General features: G+C 24.2%; 1 protein-coding gene across 1 annotated transcript; it reads right to left on the bottom strand.

Moving 5' to 3' along the window:
* Positions 1–15,849: 15,849 nt before the first annotated feature.
* Positions 15,850–18,578, bottom strand: LOC135930891 (carbohydrate sulfotransferase 11-like). The gene is made up of 3 exons (XM_065467690.1): positions 18,536–18,578; positions 17,448–17,509; positions 15,850–16,917 (listed from the first exon to the last, which is right to left on the bottom strand). The coding sequence occupies exons 1-3, from the start codon at positions 18,576–18,578 to the stop codon at positions 15,850–15,852; spliced, it is 1,173 nt and encodes a 390-aa protein (XP_065323762.1).
* Positions 18,579–21,425: the final 2,847 nt, after the last annotated feature.

The following is a 21,425-nucleotide window of genomic DNA, read 5'->3' as shown; positions in this document are numbered from 1 at the left end:
GACCCGATAATTGTTGCATTGCAGGAAATATGTGGATGGACAGATACATCAATGATGGCAGAAGCCAATTGAATCTTGAAAGCGATTCAAGATCCTGAATTTTTATTGGCCATTAATTGCATTAACACTCTCTTCTGCCACACAATATTATTATGCAGAGCCTTGCAAAGAGTGAACCAATATATGGTTCAGGCATTGATCTTAGCTGTGCATATTATGCTATTTTACAGATAAGAAAAAATGCTGATTGTGAATTTAGAACGATTTTTAACAAAGTTCAAAAAAAAGTCCAATCTTATAATATGATAATAAGCATGCCAAGAATAGTATCAAGACAAGTACATAGGAATAATATTTCCTTACAATCAGTTGAGGAGTATTACAAAATTATTGTTTTTATACAACTTATGGACACTACTCAGATTAAAGAACGTTTATTAAAACATAAACTTTTGCTAAGTAACTTTCAAATTTAAAATTCAGTATTTATATAATTTTTATTTGCAAGATATGGTAGGGACCGAATTAGAAATAATAAGTGAATTTAAATATTGGTTTGACAATTTGAAAAGAATGAATATAAAGCCTGATAATGCATTAAATGCACTGAATATTTGTAAACACACACTAATTGACTTTCCGAACATAACAAAATTATTTCAAATTTTAGCATGTCTCCCAATTACAACATGTACAAATGAAAGAACTTTCACTAATTAACATACTTACGAAATACTACCTCGCAAAATAGATTAAATGGTTTAGCTCTATTAAATATTTATCGGGAATTAACAAATACTGAAATAATTAATGAATCATCAAATTCTAAAAGAAAATTAGACATAACAATATAAATTATTATCTCGTTTTTTGTATGATCTATCTTATTTTACACAACACATAAATTATTACCACGTTTTTGTATGGTCTATATTATGACATAACATAAATTATTACTACGTTTTTGTGTGATCTATCTGTATTAACAATAGAATAATAAAAATATATTTCATATTTCTTCCGGGCTTATTATTTGTTAAAAATTTTTTTAAATATATATAGGATTAATAATCAGACCGAAAGCCGGGTAAAACGGGCTTAAGACCCGCCAAAAATGAGGTCTGGGGGCGAAGCCCTTATAAATTTTGTAATCCCCCCCCCTTAGGAAAATCCTGGCTACGCCTATGATTTAATCTGAATTCCAACTCTATCTAAAAATGGTTACCTAACTGGTAGTAGAGTTAATTATATTCTAGTTAATTCTTATAAATTTATTCTTTGCTTGCAAAAAACGCGTCCTAAGGACCTAAAAAAAAGGGGTGTATATTACTTTCATACAAAAATCTTCTGGCATATATTTTTAAAATATATAATGTGCCTAATATGTTCTCCAGGGGAGGATATAACGATTGATATAGAAGCGTAATTAGTTTATTTAGTGAATTTATTTTGTCTTGGTAGTATCAGCCTGATTTAAATTATTTAATGAAAAGGGAGAAATGCATGTTAAGTCCCTTAATTAATATTATATTAATTTACTTGGACTTAGGCTATCATCTTACGATAAATTAACAAGTTATTTAATTAAAACCCGCAGGCTTTGTATATCTATCTGACTCCATGTGTTTATTTGGTACATATTACACTATTGCAAGTTGATCTCCTAGTAATTGCTTACATTGGGTCCTAGAGGTAGCGTTTATCTGAAACGGAGTGTTACTTTTCCAATATTTGATTTTCCATAATACTTTTTAATTGAAAGGCTCCTTTTCATTTTTCTAGTTTTTATTTAAGAAAAAAAAATAATCATTATATCCACTAGTGCTATTAATATTTTTTAATGTTTGCTTGAATTATAGAAAGGGGAATTCTATGAGAATAATTTAATCTTATGTCTTATATTTTTTAACACAATATATCAGCCATGTTAAAAAATAATATAGTTTTATTTTGATAATATTTATCAGCTTTTAATTTTTTATTATTATTATCACTTCATTAATTTCTTATAGCATACCATCGTGGGAACTCTCTGAAAATAAACGAAGTTTTTGATAAATTATGCTACAGGTAATAATATTTTATTAAATTGGTAATAGTTAATTAATGACTTAAATAATTATTTATCTAAGATTAATTATTATAAAACAAATATTTTTGCATATTTGATTCAATTCATATAAAAATATTTGCAGATTTTTTCATTTCAATAATTATTATTTTATATCTATTTTTATAAAAATCATTTATAGCATTATAATATTATAAATAAAAATATAAAATACTAAGTATACAATATATAAATTTATACTTCAAATTGTGTTCAATAATTAAAATATAAAATTATCGTTTAGATCATTAATTATAATAATAGTGAAGATTATAATTTTAAAAAAAAAAGACATAAAAATAAATTCTAAATGATATCAACCATTTTTTATCTATGTATTTAATATTAAAATTTAATGTACAAGAACAATAAAATAAATAATTAACTGGCTATTTAATTATATTACATAAAATAATTGATTTACAATCAAATTTTGTTTTAATTTGGATTATGAAGATTTTGAAACTGATATAATACTTTTTAGTCATATTTTATATTTGATAAGTATTGAATTAGTTTCTTTAATATATTTTACTCTAAAATATTTATCATATTTGTGCCATTAATGTTAATTTATCTGATTTTGAATTTTCAGAATAAGATGATGATTATTATATAATAATATCCATGTTTATGCTAATCTATTAAATTAAAATATTTATAATAATATTCAAATTAATAGACTATAACAATTGCATATTAAAAAAAACTGAAATATGAAAGAGGAAAAACAGCTGATTAAAAAATATAAAACTTTTTTCATAAAATATTCAGATTAATATTAAATTTTTTAAATAAATAGTGTTTTTAAAATTGAACGAACGTTAAATTCGAACGCGTTCGTCATACAAAGGAACGCGTTCACGTTCAAAGTCCAATATAAAAGGAACGCCATTCATTATTTTCATATAATTATTATAAACCAAATTTATTCTTTAAATATTTTACTTTAAAAATAAATAAATAATTTTAGTATTGTTTAATATAAATCCTAATATATGTAGGATTAAATAAATGATAACTAAAAATTGATTAAAAATTGTTATAATATTTATAAGGAAAGAATGGAGGAAGGAAATTAAGCAAATATACTTATTACCTTAAGGTAAAAAATCCTATGAAATAGATGTTAACAGGTTAAACTAATTCATATCATGACTATGGAAGATTTATTGATGGTTTTTGGAAGTTCTAAGATTAGAGAAATAAATATGAATTCATAATAGGTCAATATTTAAATGCGGTATAAATTAAATGTGTAAATTTTATAAAGAAATTAAAAATTATAAGTATATGACATTTTTTTTAACCTAGTAAAAAAAAATTTTTTGACGTTATAAATATTTATTTATCTCTTTTTAGGAAGTCAAACTAGTATTATTTTTTTTATTTTAAAATAAAGATTATATTAATTATATTTTAAAATAAAGATTATATTAATTATATTTTAAAAAAAATTACAAACTCGAAATAGTTTCTATTCTAAATTAAGTGCATCGAAATATAAAACACATTTATGTAATCATTCAACTGTAAATGAACAGTATCCGCGCGTTCAGTCACGACCTTTTATTTTCACCCTCTTATTCTTTATTCATTTATCGAAATAAAGAGATATTAAGTAAACTGAAAATTTCTTTAACCCTTCAATACTCAGGTGAAAAAATAATGTTAGTACTTGTTAATAGACCCCAATTTCAAATGTATATATCTCCATTTATATTCATTATTATTATTTAATATTTGGATATATACGATAGCACTAACCTTAAACCTGATAAAAATTTATTTATTTTATTTTTTAAGCTTAGATTAAAGATGTTGAACATGGATTATTATTTTATTATATGGTTACTATTTAGCGCAAATTTTTGTATCTTACATTCATTAAATTAACACCATTTTTTCATTTAATTGTTTAATAGATTTTTTGTATATATATAAAGGATAAATTTATTATAGTTTTTTAGTTAAATTGTAGTTAAATATTATTAAAATATATTTATTTAATAAAAGTTTTAAATCTTTTTGTTTAATCTTGATTTGATATCTGCCAACCTTTACATGGTGGCAGCGGAATATCTGTTAAATTTATTTTTTTTCTACTAAATATAATTTAGGTCAAATGGATCAGTCAACTATGAGGAGAATTGTTAAACTAGATATCAAACTAGACGAAGCTATCATGGATAATGCAGTTGTTATAATATAAACTTACAAGAACCAATATGATAGTTAAACAATAGGTTATGAATTTTATGTAGTAAAACCAATGATGATTTATAAAATATTCTAAATCCAAGTAAAAAAAAAGGAAAGTTATAAAATTCCAATATACTTAATAAAATAACTGAGTAAATTAAATATAAATCAGTCACAATGAACATATATGAATACTTAGATAACCTTAAAAAAATATTTGCTTAATAATAAATAACAATTAAATTTCTTGATAGACAATATGATTTTAGCTACTGAAACTTAGATAACTAGATAAAAAAAAAGTTCTGGAATGTTATGTTCATTCTAAAAACATGTAAGTAATGATTAATTCGAAAAAGTGAAAAGTAATTAAAATATTTAATGATAAATCTCTAAATTATAAATAAACCTATATGGGACAATAATAATAAAACAAAGTCCATAGACAAATTGGAAGATTATTTAATATTTCGTGATAGTAAGAATATTCTAAGCTTAATATGTAATTTACCAGATGGTTTATTTTTGGTCATGAAAGCAATGTTACCAAGAAAGTTAGATTCAAGTTATGATGAGGCATTGTGTACATTAAAATACTTATGTAATTATAAATCAGAAATAAAAGAAAATTGTTCTAATAAAAATTTTAGTAAATCTAATAATGAGAATTATTATAAAAATATATAATTAGATAAAGAAACATATTATTATAAAAATATATAATTAGATAAAGAAACATATTATTATAAAAGAAATGATCATCATAATTGTAAATCTTTTAGTATCAAAAAATTGAAAAATATTGAATTAAAACCCAATATTCAAAAGGAAAGAGATTCTTATAAACTAAAAGAGATAAATTATGTAATAAAATTTGAAATATTCGTGATTATAGAAAAAAAGGAAATAAACATTAAAGAAAACAATGAAACAAAGATTAAAGAAAATAATAAAATTAAAAAAACTTTTACTAAATGCGATAAAAAAAATTGAGACTTATAAATTTGAAAACAATTAAAAGTATCACTAAGAGAAGTCATATAAAAACTAAACGTCTTCATCCTAGATTAATATTCAAGAATGTGATGAAGAGATCTTTTTCTAAAAATTTGAGGTTCAAAATTTATTTTTTACTAAAAACAATATTATGAATAATTATTATTTCAAAATACTTTTTAAATTAAAAAATAAGGACATAAAGTTTAAATTTCTGAAGAGAGAGATGGGTGTACAGACGTACATATCATCTTATGGATATATATACAAAAAATGAAGAAATTATTATATAAAACGCTACAATTGAAAATATTTTTTTAAAAAAAAGATAAAATTGAATTTTAACATGGATAAAAATTATTATATAAAACGCTATAATTTAAAACGCAATATTTATAATATAATAAAATTAAAATAAAACGCGAGCAATTATTTATTTCATTCAAAATATTCGATATTATACTTCAATTATTCTTATTCAAATTCGATATTCATTAAGTTAATTCTATTTCGATTATTCGGCGATTCTTATTCAATAATACATATATTCTAAAATTATTCAATAACAAATTATGATAATAATTAACAAAAGGATGACAAAGTCGAATTACATACTAAACCGTTTTTTTAAAAGATTTGGAGGGAGCAAGGCAAGATAAGATTTTTACAACCAAGATAACTATCATTTGCCAAGACGAAACTATGACAGATTTTATGATCAAAATAGATGGGTAACTCCTTGAAAACGAAAGATTTACGTCTAAAGAGAACCTAGGCGGGGTTCCTGTAGAGGGTGGAATGTTGAACATGGATTATTATTTTATTGTATGGTTATTATTTAGCGCAAATTTTTGTATCTTACATTCATTAAATTAACACCATTTTTTCATTTAATTGTTTAATAGATTTTTTGTATATATAAAGGATAAATTTATTATGGTTTTTTAGTTAAATTGTAGTTAAATATTTTTAAAATATATTTATTTAATAAAAGTTTTAAATCTTTTTGTTTAATCTTGCTTTGATCCCTGCCAACCTTTACAAAAGATGATGAGAATAATTATAATTTTTTAAATTTCAAATATTAAATTAAAAAAATAACTTATCTATCATATAATCAATTCATAATATATATCTTTATTGTTCAATATAAAAATAAAATTACACTAATACATTCCAATATAAAAAAATATAGACCTAAATTTGACATGTAAAACATTTATTACATAAAACATTAATGTGTTCTAAACATAATTTATTTTATATATTCGAAGAAAAATATTTCGTTTTTTTTATTTTGATGGTTAGATTTAAAAATTCCAGCTAAATAAAGATCTCCCAATAATTCCTCGAATTATGTTGCATCAACTTCTTTAGTGGAACTTTCATAATTGTCAGTATAGTTTTTTTTTATATTAGCTTAGTAACCAAAATACGCTTTTAATATAAAACTTATTATTAATTAAAAGTGATCTTACTTGACCACACACTTTTATGTTGGCTTTCAACAATAAATTTCCTTTTTTTTAAAACAAAACTTTTATTTTAATCTATGATAATAATAATAATAATTTTTACAATCACAATCTATATATATTTTTCATAATAATAATATATCGAAAAAAACAACAATCATCTAATATTATATAATTTTTTACATATATTAATTTTTTCTTATATTTTTTATAATAATAATATATCGAAAAAAAAAAACAATAATCATCTAATATTATATAATTTTCTACAAATATTATTTTTTTATTCTATTTCTTATAATAATAATATACCCCAAAACTACAATAACCCTATATTATATCAATCTTTTCACAAATATTACTTTACACTTTTACCACAGTTTTTACATATAATTTTAATCTTTTCATTGGTATGATAACTAATCTCTTCAATCATTTTTTGAACAAGTCAAAACATTTTTCTATAGTGTCAGCTTCTTTCCCATATTCTTTTATAGCTGGCAAATGAATAACTAAATTTTGTTGACGAATTCTTATTCTTTGATTACCTTTTTTTATTTAAAACTTATATTTTTACATAATTTTAAAGAGGAGTATACTATGATAAATGATTCCATATTTATCTAAAGTAATATTAAGTTTGTTCTTAAACTAACTTTTCTTCTTCATCCCAAAATCTTCAACCTCATATTAATTACATTGTCATAATCACCTCAAATAATATGATATTACATCTTAAATAATTATATATTTAGTTTCAGAATTATAAATGATAAAAATAATTTGAGAAATGATTCAGCTGGTGAAACATAAAAATAAAATAACTCCACCAGAGAAAATAAATTAAAAATTTATTCTGGTGGAGTCTCATAAACCCCAATCAGTCACAAAATGCTTATATCTTAAAAACTACTCAACCGAAATAGATGAAATTTGGAATATAGATTCTAAGATTTATTTGATGTGGCTACTGAAGAATCTAGATCATAATATTTAACGGTTATTACATAATATCATTTCTAGCATGCCTGGGATTTCATACACCTCACCGGAGTATAGAAGGGTTAAGAGAAGGGTGACCAAGTAACGAAAGTGAATTGTGTTATATTATAGATATTAAAAAATAATATTTTGATATTAACTAAAAATAAATTAAAATAATAATTAACATAAACAAATAAATTATAAAAATATAATATAAAATTAATTTAAATAAATTATAATATATCTTGATATTATTTTAAAATAAATTTAATATTATTTGAATATCGAAATAACCAATATATTATTTGAATATCAAAATAACAAATAAATTTTTTTCTTTATTTCTTATATTATAATCGCATTTTATATTTTACTTTATAATTTTATATTCAAATTTGTATCATTTTTTTTAAATATTATCTTAAAATTAGTAAGAAATTTGGCAATTATAAATTTATCTTTTATGGCGATTAGTAATTAGTTTTACAAGGTTTTTTTGTATTCTCTTATTATATAAAAGCTATTTTAAAAACGCGTATCGGGATCCTTCTAATTTAGCAGTATTAAAATATTAGATTGCAATTTTTTATATTTATTTTAAAATAGAAGATCGGGATACTTTTTATCCCAACGTTATTTATAATATCCATGCTTGAGAATTTATAATATTTTCATATCTTGAGAAAAAGATATAAAAGGGCGGAAAGTAGTACAATAATTATGAATACATTTTCCATGATCTAAAATATTTATTTAGACATTTTTTTGTGTAAAATTTTTTTTGGTGGATATATTATATATATAATTCTTTGTGATGTTATAATATTTTTTAAAAATATATTGAAGATATATAAAAATAATAAAGGGTAATATTATATATATTGATTTGTAATATAAATATTTTGATAGAAAGTTTAATACATGTTTAATATTAATTTTTGATAACTAAATTATATTTTGGTGAGAATGTAAATTTTTTTCATAATTTTATATTTCTAAATTGTAGGATAATAGAAAGTTAATATAATATCTAAAAATCTTAATATATATATCTATGTTGATCAATTGATTTTTTATTTAACTTAAATTGTTATTATAGCCTTAAAATCAGAGTTGTACAAAAGATCTTCTTTGAAGATTTTTGAGCGCTCAAAAATTTGAGCAAGATCTTTGAAGATCATAAAATTTGAAGATCTTTTATTTATAAAAAATTTTTGTGTAACGATCTTCAAAGATCTTCATGATATTTATTTTTTTACCCCTTTATTAAAAGCCCAGATGTTTTTCAATTTTATTAATATATTATTTCTTTTATGTTTTATACTTCTCCTCGCCTTGATGAAAGAAAAAAATATTATTTATTTTTTAAACATGTTAAATTAAAATATAAATTCAATAAAGATGCACCGACAATTTTCATAATCGTATTTTATAAAAAAAGTTTTATCACAGAAGGGTAAAAATTTAATTTATTATATTATTAATAAAATGTTAAATTCAGAAGAGCGATAATTTTTCTAATTGTTATTTTTACATAAATGGGTAAAAATTAATATTGTAAAAAAAATTAAGTTAAAATTTCAATGAAGATGTATTGTAATTTGTAACACAAAAAATTGACAATTGTCATAATCGTTTTACTTAACTTTTTTGATTTTTTTTTACGCAAACAGGTTAAAATTTTTAATATTAAGATGTATAGTTTAAATTTAAATAAAGATGTACCATGGAAAAGTGACAATTGTCATAATCGTTATTATATTACTTAAATTATTTGATTTTTTTTTAAGCATACAGGTTAAAATTTTTATTAATTTTTATTATTAAGATGTAAAATTTAAATAAAGATGTACCATAGAAAAGTGGCAATTGTCATAATCGTTTTACTTAACTTTTTTGATTTTTTTTTACGCAAACAGGTTAAAATTTTTATTATTAAGATGTAAAATTTAAATTTAAATAAAGATGTACCATAGAAAAGTGACAATTGTCATAATCGTTTTACTTAACTTTTTTGATTTTTTTTTACGCAAACAGGTTAAAATTTATAAATGATAGAATGGAGATTTTTTTATCATATTTAGAATTAATATTAAGTCTGAAATATTTTTATAAAAAAAGTTATAAGTGAAAATGTAAAATTTTAAAAAGTTACTTTGGGTGTGTTAAAATTTAAATTTGCATTTAAAATTTTTCATGAGCAATTTTGTCCGAAACAGAAGATCTTTTTATTTTGAGAAATGTACAACTCTGCTTAAAATATATATTTCGTTTAAATTGTTTTTTATAATACATTTATATATATATACCTTATTTTATATTTATTTTTAGTATCATTTTTAGTTTTAGAATAAAATTATTATAAATAAAAATTTTTCTCACCATAGTTATTGTTATATAACAATCTATGAGGAATATTTCTTAACTGAAAACATTGATTTTATAAATAAATATCTTATATTAAATTTACTTCTTTATTTTAATTTACAACATTATAACACTTTATTAATTAATTATACTATTATTTATACTACATTAAAAAATTTCCTTCGTTATAAAATTTACATTGTTTTTACTACTTAATAAAAATAATTTACTATTGTTTTTACTACGTAGTAAAATAATTTACTATTGTTTTTACTACGTAGTAAAATAATTTACTATTGTTTTTACTACGTAGTAAAATAATTTACTATTGTTTTTACTAAATAATAAAAATAATTTATTATAAAATTTATTGTTATTTTTACTAAAATAAATATACATGAAGGAAGTAAGGAACTAAATATAAAATGCTTATATCTAATAAATAAAGAAGAAAAAAAAAATTTTCTAATTAAATAAAAAATTTCTTCTATTTTAAAGCAATACTGAATTAATATGCTTAATAATTGCAATTGTATTATTGAAAATTGATTAAAAATATCACTAGGTCAAGAAATTTTGTTGTCAAGCAATTGATTATTGAAAGGGAAACCAAAATCAATTTTGTAAAACTTTAAAAAGGTATTAAAACTAGCATTAATTTTTCTATCGATAAAAAAAACATGAGTGGCTCACTAGATGTACATTTTAATTCTCTATATTCTACTTTATGTCTATTATTCCCAATGGAAAATAGGTATTATAAATATTTTAGGATATGATATTGTAAGTAAAAATAATTAATTGATTTGCTACTAGTAAACTTCACGTTTCATCACTGGTATAAAAATTATATTAATTTAAAAAGTTTTTAAGAAAAATTTAATAGAGGCAATCTTCCATTGCTTCTATGGACGCTTTGTCACTTGTTTAAATATATTTTGCATTATCCAGCTGTCATATCTCACTTAACCTATCGACGTTGTCAAACCTGGTTTATTTTTGACGTACGATAGGTTTGTTTTGTAATAGGTTAGTGGCTCATACTTTTGATAAGAAACACAAATTTTTCTACAAAGGTATTTAATTAATAGTATCCATATAAAATAATTTTAATTTTTAGATAATGGTTCAAGGAAAATTAAAAATAAAGCAATTACCTTCAGATATTAAATTAAAATCCAAGCATATAAAAAAAACGGAATTGACAAAAGGAAAAAGATATATTGCACCTAAGAAACTGCAAACAATTAATGATCAAAAAGCAAAAAATTTAATAGAGAAAAAAATTAACAAAACAATAGAAGAAAATATTAGACAAAATATATCATAAATATGCCTAAAATACTTTGTAAAATAAATTTTGTCAAGAACCATTTAAAATTTCTTTCCATTAATATTAAAGAATTTGAAATATTAGATAAAAAAATGATTGACTATTTAGAAAATATATCTGTTTTAAAGATATGTAAAGATTTTCATAAATCTAAAGAATTACAAATTTTGAAATTCAACCAAAAAACTGCATTAAAATTAATGGATATAGATACCCATGGAATTCAACCTCTTTTTCAAATCCATGAGGATGAACCATGTCGATTTTCTGACAATAAAGTCCAAAATTATCCTACAAATGATATTTTGAAAAATGCAGCTATTACCGAAATTGGAGAATATTTTGTTTCATATGAAGATTGATTATTTTTAATAAGATTTGATAAATGTGTATAATAATGTAAGTTGATTTTTATTTTATGTAATAATAAATTTATTATTAAATATAATAAATAATTTTCCTTATAGTTATGTTTTAGCTTTAAGATCAAGTGCTTCAAATTTTAATTTTTTTAAGTATCAAAATTTCATTCATTAATTATTTATATGTTATCCTATTTAAATAATCAATCTTAAATTACTGAAAACCTATTTCTATTTTTTTGGATTTATATGAATGTTTATTAGCTTAAATATGGCAATTTTATAATTAATTTTTAATGATAAATAAATATAAATTCATAAGATGGACTTATTTCTTTTTTTTACAATAAAGATTTTTTTTCCTATCAGATGATGAAGCCATTTACCACAGGCCAGTTTGGGCCCATTAGTGCTTATCAATTTTTTTTTGTTAATCTAATATATTCCTTTGATATTTGGGGGGGGGGTATAAATTAACTTCCAATGATCCGTAAAATTGTTAAGTCTAGTTTTTTTGTTTTAAAAATATTAATTTAATAAATTTTTTTGTATTTATTATATGTTAAAAAATTTTTTTTAGAGCAAAACTAATAATAAAAAGATCACGATCCTTTTTTTTAAAGGGTTGATGATTAAGGCAATTTGCCAAAATTGGGATCACTGATCTTTGGATCTAATCTTGGTTTGCTAAAATTAGGTATGAAAGATCTTTAAAAATTATTTAATATTAGGTGTGGAGATCCTTGCCTTGTTGTGTCAAGTGAAAACTTGCAACTTTTTATCAATATATATATATATATATATAATCTAAGTAAGAAACTGAGGCCTTATTTTAGGTGAATTAGTCTAATAGGAGGTAGAAGTAATGGGCAGATCTGTAATTTTTGTGAAAAAGTTTTTTTCCCACATGGCTCTTTTTTGATGGCCTCCAAAATAGATTTGTACAAGTTGTCCAAGTTTTTGGGTCTGGCCCACACTGACACTGAATTTTGATGGGTTATGTTAGATTACTTGGTGTCACTAGCTTTACAATCTCAGGGAGGCTCAAAAATTATTATTTTTTTTAAATTAGCTTGAATTTAACTAATAATTTTAAAATAATCTCTTAAGTATTTTTAACAAATTTTCAAGGGGCTCTTCAAATTTTTTTACTGGACTCCTTCTCTAATGATGCTATTTTGTTATTAAAAAATCTTCCATAAATCATTCTATTTGGGCTGTATTTTTTTTGAAATGATTTCATTCATTTTGCAATGATTTCTTTGCCATATTTTGATATATAGATCTGAAATCCACTCTAATATTGATGTTCCATTAATATTTAAGAACATGAAATTTGTCATTATTTACCAGGGATGGAACCCTTCAACAACAAAATATATTCGGGTTCAATAAAATTTTAAAAAGTTCCATTCAGGGCTTGGAAAAAGAAATATTTCCTTCTAAATAACACAATTTACTTAAGTAAAAAATGAATTGATATTTTAAATGTTTTATTTAATAGTATCATCTTAATATCAATTATAAGGAAACATTATTACCTACACTACATAACATAGGCATATCCAGGATTATGTTAAGTGGGGGGGGCATTATATGTGGGTTTTTTCCAAATAAATTGGAGATCATTAGGTCCTCATGTGTAGGACTTAAGCTATATTAGATTTTTATAAAAATAATTTTGGGTTATTATTTATTTAATATTATAAAATTGGTTAGTCTTTATTTTAAAGTAAAATTTACTAATTGGGTGTGTGAGGGGGGGGGTTATTAGCTCAAGATGATTTTTACGAGAGCAGGCAAATTTGCAAAGCCTCCACCACCTCCTCCCGTTGGTTGCGCGCCTACAACATTCCAATTTTTCACTTTCTAAAATTCATAAGATAGGCAGCGGTAATCCCATTACATAGTATATTAATACATTATCATTTATAATAAAATAATCTACACTACAAAATTCACAATATTTAACTCTCTAATATTGATATAAAATAAATTTACAATTATCACCGGAAGTATAAAAACCAGAAAATTTCGAAAAATGGTAAGAAAAATAAAAAATAATTCCTCGAAAAAAAAATTTTTTTTTTTAAAATTAATTTTTCATGAATTTGAAGGGAAAGTTTTATTTTAGTACCTAGAACCCTATACTTTTAAAAAGAGCCCAGGTTTGGGTTTAACTAAAATACCAGGGTTTTGGGTCCGGGTTCAAATTCCTTTTATTTACTCTTAAACTCCCTCTATTATCCTGCCATGATCAAACTTATTAGATGAAAGTTCCTTCTTCTCTTCTCTTCTCTTCTCTTCTCTTCTCTTCTCTTCTCTTCTCTTCTCTTCTCTTCTCTTCTCTTCTCTTCTCTTCTCTTCTCTTCTCTTCTCTTCTCTTCTCTTCTCTTCTCTTCTCTTCTCTTCTCTTCTCTTATTTAAATTTTTTTCTCCACAATTGCTTAGAATTAAAAAAAAATATTTAGGCCTGTGCCCTAAGTCGGCTTAATTTGGATAATTAATTGCTTTTTAGTATAGACTAATCAACCAGGACACCCTATTTTTGTTTGTTTTAAATATTTGGTGGCATTTGTTATTTTTCGTATTTTATTTTATCTTTGTTTTATTTGAATGTGTTTTTTTCGTTTTTTTTAAGAAAATTCCTATACTTTTTTTTGGCTATTTAGTACTAAGCCCAACCACGACTTCAAAGCTAAGAATTTTTACTGAATTCTATTGATATTTTTACATAAAATTTTACCTATTTTTTTTTGAGCGATTCATTTCTTTAATCTGAGTTTTTCAGTTTTATACCTAAGACGATTAGATTTTTGCTGGGCAATTAAGTTCTGAATCATTCCATATTTTTCATCTTGTCAAATATTTATTCTAAGCGGTTAAAGGAAAATGTATATTTCAGTTGTAATTCTTGAACGATTAAATAGGAAAGCCGTTGAAAATAAAAATCATAATTGAGGGTATATTCATTTGCTGCTAATAATTTTCAATAATATAGGCCCTAAAATTAGAGGAAATAACTAAATTTGTTAAATATTCTAGGCCTGGACAGATCGTAAATTGATCAAGAAATTTTAAAAATAATCTAGGCTTTGTCCTGAATATAAATAATTTTTTTTTACTGTCCAAGTCGAAAATAATGACCTTTGCAAGTCTCTGATAAAAACACGCTATACACTATAAGGAATGGCTAGTATTTTCTCAAGAAGTAGAAGGGAAGAGAGGGGGATTCCTTTTTTCTTTATTTCTTTCTTTCTTTCTTTCTTTCTTTCTTTCTTTCTTTCTTTCTTTCTTTCTTTCTTTCTTTCTTTCTTTCTTTCTTTCTTTCTTTCTTTCTTTCTTTCTTTCTTTCTTTCTTTCTTTCTTTCTTTCTTTCTTTCTTTCTTTCTTTCTTTCTTTCTTTCTTTCTTTCTTTCTTTCTTTCTTTCTTTCTTTCTTTCTTTCTTTCTTTCTTTCTTTCTTTCTTTCTTGTGAGGTGAGGAGTGAGCTAGGTTACTTTAAATAATATAATAATTGTCAATGTTTGGGTTTGTAAAAGATGTTTTACTTCTCAAAAAGAGTCTTTTGCAGCTTCTCTCGTTTATAAAATTATCTCATTTTATGGGGTTGAGTCTAGGGGAGTATATTGGCATCAGAATTTATTTGTTTAAAAAAAATAGTCAAGTTTTATAGTTTTTGTAATTGATTTATAGTTAACTTTATATTATTTTCTTATAACCCTTTTAAATTTTTAAACAATTGGTAATACAAATCTCCTCCCCCTTTCCCATTGGTTCTTACTGTGCTATTTGTCTCTTTACAAAAAAATCAACTAATATTAACAAATACGTAGATAACTTTTATGTATGAATTTATTATTTTTTTAAAAAATATATTATAATATATACATTCGTTGTAATGATTTAAAATCATATTCGTTATTTCCACGAATATAAACTTTAGTCAATAAAATACATTTTACTACATTGCACAAATATAGTGATTTTTAAAATAAATATTAAATAATAGACATATTCATTACAGTCGATGTAAATATTTAAGGTATAGTGGATCTGAAGGGTAAAAGAATAGGTAATCATATCGAAATAATCTAATCAATCGTATAAGTACATCCTCCGGTAGAGATTCGATTAAAACTTTTTCGTAATCGGTAAAATTACGAATTACGATTTTTTTTTGTCTTAAATTAATTGAAGTAACAGCTTGGCTAGACTCAGATTCCAAGTTATTGGAACTCATATCTCCTTCAGCATCATCGTCGATTGGGGGAAACAATGTTTTAAATGGGTTGTAATTCAACGTGTTCCAAGTGGTTAGCCCCATTATTTTAGTCACATCTTCGACCAATGTTTCTTGTTTGCCGATAAAGTCCAATCCGTATGTGCACGGAGCACAAATGTCTGAAATGGGTCTCCAATGTTCATTCATCAGGTATTCTTGTAATTTCACATCCCTAACGTAAGGAATGTTTATAATAAATTGAACAAATTCCAAGAAAGTTACATTAACTTCCTTATTATCATACATTGCTTTTATAACGTCGAAATTTTCATCGCTGATTTCACTGGAATTGCGATGAGCTAGCACCTTGATATAACGCTCATAATGATTTACGAAATATTTGTTCTTCCATACGAACTTACTTCTGTACGCCGACAATATCCTATTTATGGGATTTCTCACGAAAACGAATTTCAGGTATTTTTTTGTTTCGAAACTACCATTTTGGGTTACATTCGAAAGCTTATTAAATCTATATCTCTCCACGTAAGGCCCTATGGAATCACCGTTAGTGAGGGAAGTTTCGAAAAACTTTTTGTACGCTAAATTATTGGAAACCATGAAAAGACTCTTCCAAGAAGTCGAGGAAGCCTTGGGCACGTAACAATACATGACATTCCTCACCTTGTCTATAATTTGATGGAACTGAGTGTATTTATCATTCACTGTAGGTAACGGGAATACTGTTTCGCAAGCATGCCTTAGCCAACTTACTCTATCTTCACCTGGTACTTCTCCGGTTGAATTCAACTCAGTGCGCTGGTCCGTTATTGAGGTGTATTCCGGAGAATCTATGTATTGTGGCTTTAAATCGATATGCAAAAAAAAGAAGAGTTTGAAATGATCATTAAAATAAAAAATCCTTATTGATCAGGCGGCATTCATAGTGGGATCCGATCCTTAGCGATTTAACAGCTGATCGATTTTTAAAAGCTGTTTGTGAGCTCAATTTTTCTATATTAAAAGCAATAACGTAGTATCATGAATGGAATTAAAGATAAAATTAATATATAAAAATTGATCTCATTAAACATTTATTTAAAAAATCGATCAGCTTTTAAAACGACATTGATCGGATCATTCCATTATGAATGCAGTTAAAGAATTTTTTAAAGGAAAATATTTTTAAGATTTATTAAATTTTAGTTTAAAATTCCAAATTTTTTATAATCAAACCTTTTGTGATTTTTCTGCATAAAAAAATCTTTTAAGGATGAAATCACAAATTTAATTTTTGTGATCTTCCACAAAAGATTTGTTTTGCTCAAACTTTAAGGCAAAAAAAAAATGTCTTTAAAAAAATCTTTGAAATTGTTTTCTTTTTGAAATCATACTTTGGAGCTTGTGATATCGAATAAGGTATCCGCTAGGATAATATTGATAGGTATTCGTGTGCCTTTTGTTTTTTTTTTAGAAATGAAAGTTAGTTATAAACATAAAAAAATTTGCAAACATTTAAATTTATGTAGAAGTAGCCAATGGCAAGAGAACCCTCCCACCCTCTTAGCAAATTTGTAAGTTATCATAAAATATAATTTTAAACTCGTAAAAATAATTACCCTACACTCCCTTTGTCCATTTTTGCTCAAAAATAAAATATACAAAGAATTTTCAGAAAAAAGTTAGAAAAAAAAAACTACCCTAAAGAAGTTCTCTATTTCTTTACGAAAAATTTTGCTTAGAGTTATGGATAGGGTGGCGCCCTCTTAAGCCTATAGTATAGTAATTATTTAATAGTATTTACAGTGATGGTAATATTTAATACTTTTGTCATATAAAAATAACTACCCTAAATAAGTTCTCTATTTCTTTAGGGAAAATTTTGCCTAGAGTTATGGGTAGGGTGGCGCCTCTGGGGCTTATAGTATAGTAATTATTTAATAGTATTTACAGTGATGGTAATATTTAATACTTTTGTCATATAAGAATCCAAAGTATATGATCGAACACAAAAAAAGTGCCGCCAGAAAATATTTTTGCAAAGAACTCATCAATAAAATAATTATTATCCTTTTTAAATGATGTTTGAAAATTAATTTTTGTAAAATCATATTTATATATATATATATACTAATAAATATATTATTTTTATTTTTTTTAAAAAAATAAATTTCTTGTTTGTGCGAACATTCATACGTAAGTAAAGTTGGATTTATTCAAAGAAAAAATGTCGTAGCTTGAATACATATTTGATCTAAACTTTATTTACACAGCACAAGGTTAAACAAATATTAGATGATTCCAATATAAAAAAAAATAATTACGAATTTTAATAATTGAATATATTTATTTCTCAACGTATATATAAATTTGCATTCAGTCAAGTGGATCTTAGGGGGGGGGGGGTTGTTGATAAGCCCGATTCGGGCTTATAAAAAACTAAACCGATTAAGATTTCAGCCAAAATAATATTATGTAAAACCTCCAGATTTTGGGCAAATAGATGTCCAAACCTCTACTGCCATCCATGAGCAAAATCTTTAGAGACTTAATATTACTTTTATTTTGGTTAAAATCTTAACGGGTTCGTTTTAAAAAATTGTCCCAAATCTGGGTTTTTAACAACACTAGTAGGTCTATTCAAAAATGAAAACTGTAGGAACGGCATATAATAATACCTAGACTGACGGTGCATTCATAATAATGCATTTGAAAACATCGTTGAATGCAAATCAGCTGGACCTGCCATTTTGTAAACTCGTATAATAATTATTCTCATGTTAAAAACTACTATTAAATTGATAACTTGCTTCCTTATTATCTCAATTCAGGCGATTCTTAAATAAAGTTTGCGTCAGACGTAGGAATAAATTGGCCTCTCGTTTAAAATTTTTAATAATGATATGGGTAAACGAAATGGCGTCTTCAGCTGTTTTCATAGATGTACACTTTTAATGTATGCATCGTCAGTCTAGATATTATTATATGTCATTGGTAGGAACACACACTCTTAAAAATAATAATATAACAATGTAATAGTTTTTTTAGAATTCCGGATAATGTAGAATTATAGAATTATAGAAATCTAGATAATGTAAATTTCTACAAATTAATATATGTGTACTTTTAGTTTTTCATCATTTTAAGGTTCAGTCGAAAAATTTTTTTTAGGAGAAAAATAAAATTAAGTATAAAAATTAATTTACTATTAACTTTTTAAATAATTAAAAAAAAAAAATCTACAAATAAAGAAGCGCTATATAACGTAACGCGAAAGGACAATAGGTGCCCCGGGTGTTTTTCATAATTCTTAAATTATTTTATTAAAAAAATTTCATATTAATTAAAAACAAAAAGATTTTCTTCTTAAATATTAATCTCTACTGTGATATTTGTAAAGAATAAAACTACTTTTAAACATTTTAGGAAAATTGCTTAATCTATTTTTTTTATAGCACTTCAATTTTTTATGGACAATATAACCCCGGTCTTCCCTATATTATATAAATTTTAGATGATACTCTAACTATCTAAGTTTTATATCTTCCATCAACTAATCTTCTTCCATGCCTCATTATGCTTTCTTTCTTCCCTTCCCCTTCCTAGTCTTTATTTACTATTTTCTTTTTTTAGACATCCTCTTTTTAAAAATCCCTTATCCTATATCCTTTCTCCTAAATTCTATTTTTATATTTTTCCTCACCTTCATTAGTTTTATCTTAGATAAAAAAAACAATTATACGTCATATATAGTAAAAATATAATTAATATAAAATATATTAATAAATTTTTATAAATATGATATATTTTTTTTTATCAACGACAAAAGTGGAAATCAGAAAATAAATTAAATACAAAAGTGAATTAATTGATGTCATCTCTTCTTTGATCATTTTTATAATATTAGTTTTATGATATCATCCCTTGCGGTAATAACAAATACTCATCATATTAACAATATTAGATTTATTCGAATAATATAACTATTCGTATTCCATTAGTATTTATCAGAGACCTGCAGGCCCGTCCCTAAGCCCGGCCAGATCAGGCCGTATTTTAATTTTTTTAAATATACCCATGCCGGTTTTGAAAATTTTTCTAAAAAAAATATCCAGGCCGGGCCGTATATTTTAACATAAAATATTTAAAATCGCCATTATTAGCTGTAAAAATCGAAAATAAATAAAATATATTTTAAAAAAAAATCCAGCAGGTCTCTGGTATTTATACATATACGAATAGTGAATTAATAAACTAGGTTAACGGAATGAATACGAATAATTAATTATTAGATAGTATACTCGTTTTTGAAAAAAAAGGTCTACAGCAACAACTTGTCGATACTGAAGATTTTTTGCCATCTATTCTGGGAGGGATAGTGTTGTTAAACTGCTCGATTTTATCCAATTTTAAATTATAACCCTAACCAAAATGAAATAAAGCAAGCCTCACGATTTTATAGATGCCTAAACCTTTCTGCCATCCATGAGCAAAATCTCTGGACTCGCATAATATCTTTTGGCTTAAATAGTAAATAGTGGGCTACCCATTTTAAAGATCGAGCCGTTTAATAACATTAATTCTGGTCATTTTTATTCTATTTTTTTTAAAAAATAAAATTGTAAGCCTCATGCCTTCCATGAGCAATTCATTGGGTAACATAAACCAATCTTAAGATGCAGAAATAATATTTAAAAAAAAAATACGAAATTTTTAGCACTCGACTTTAATAGGGAGCTGGTAAAGTCCTCGAGATCTGGCATGATGAGTTCTGACAATCAACAAAACGTAGGCCCGATCTTTGGCGCGAAATCTAATATAATAACTTCCTTACCATTCTTCTTATCTTGTCTGGCTAAAATATCACGATTAAAAAAAATTAGATTAAAATGAAGGCTAAGTTTATCTTAAAAATAAAAAAAATAAAAAGGTTGGAATATATTTCCTGCGCTGCATTCGTAGTGGGATGATGCGATCCGTCACGATTTATTTATGAGGTCCAATTTTTTCCTTATTAATATTAATTTTATCTTAAATTTCATTCATGATATTAATCTAATAAGTATTGATTTTAATAAAGAAAAATTGGTCTCACAAACAGATTTAAAAAATCAATCAGCTGTTGAAACATGGTGGATTGTATCTCACTATGAATTTCACACTTATTTATTTTATAGTAGTGTAAACATTTTCAAAAAAGGATAGAATTCTTTCGCATTCATCATTCATTGACAAAAAATCAATATGTCAGGGTTCGAAATTCATTTTGCGAAAAACGTTTTAAATTGGGTTTTTTATTCCGATATAAAAATATATATTTTTCAAGCCGCATTGCTGGATTAATTGTGGGATCTGATCCGATACTATTTAAC

This window comes from Gordionus sp. m RMFG-2023, chromosome 1, assembly GCF_954871325.1.
Source record: "Gordionus sp. m RMFG-2023 chromosome 1, tfGorSpeb1-WG-v2, whole genome shotgun sequence".
Taxonomy (NCBI): Eukaryota; Metazoa; Nematomorpha; class Gordioida; order Chordodea; family Parachordodidae; genus Gordionus; species Gordionus sp. m RMFG-2023.
This window is presented reverse-complemented; position numbering and strand designations above follow the sequence as displayed.

Excerpts from the sequence above, each read along its gene's own strand:
- LOC135930891 (XM_065467690.1), bottom strand. The coding sequence starts at position 18,578 with ATGGCAGTAGAGGTTTGGACATCTATTTGCCCAAAATCTGGAG. Across the intron at positions 17,510-18,535 it reads TATTTGCCCAAAATCTGGAG|GCACACGAATACCTATCAAT; the intron begins GTTTTACATAAT and ends AAAAAACAAAAG. Across the intron at positions 16,918-17,447 it reads TCGATATCACAAGCTCCAAA|CCACAATACATAGATTCTCC; the intron begins GTATGATTTCAA and ends ATCGATTTAAAG.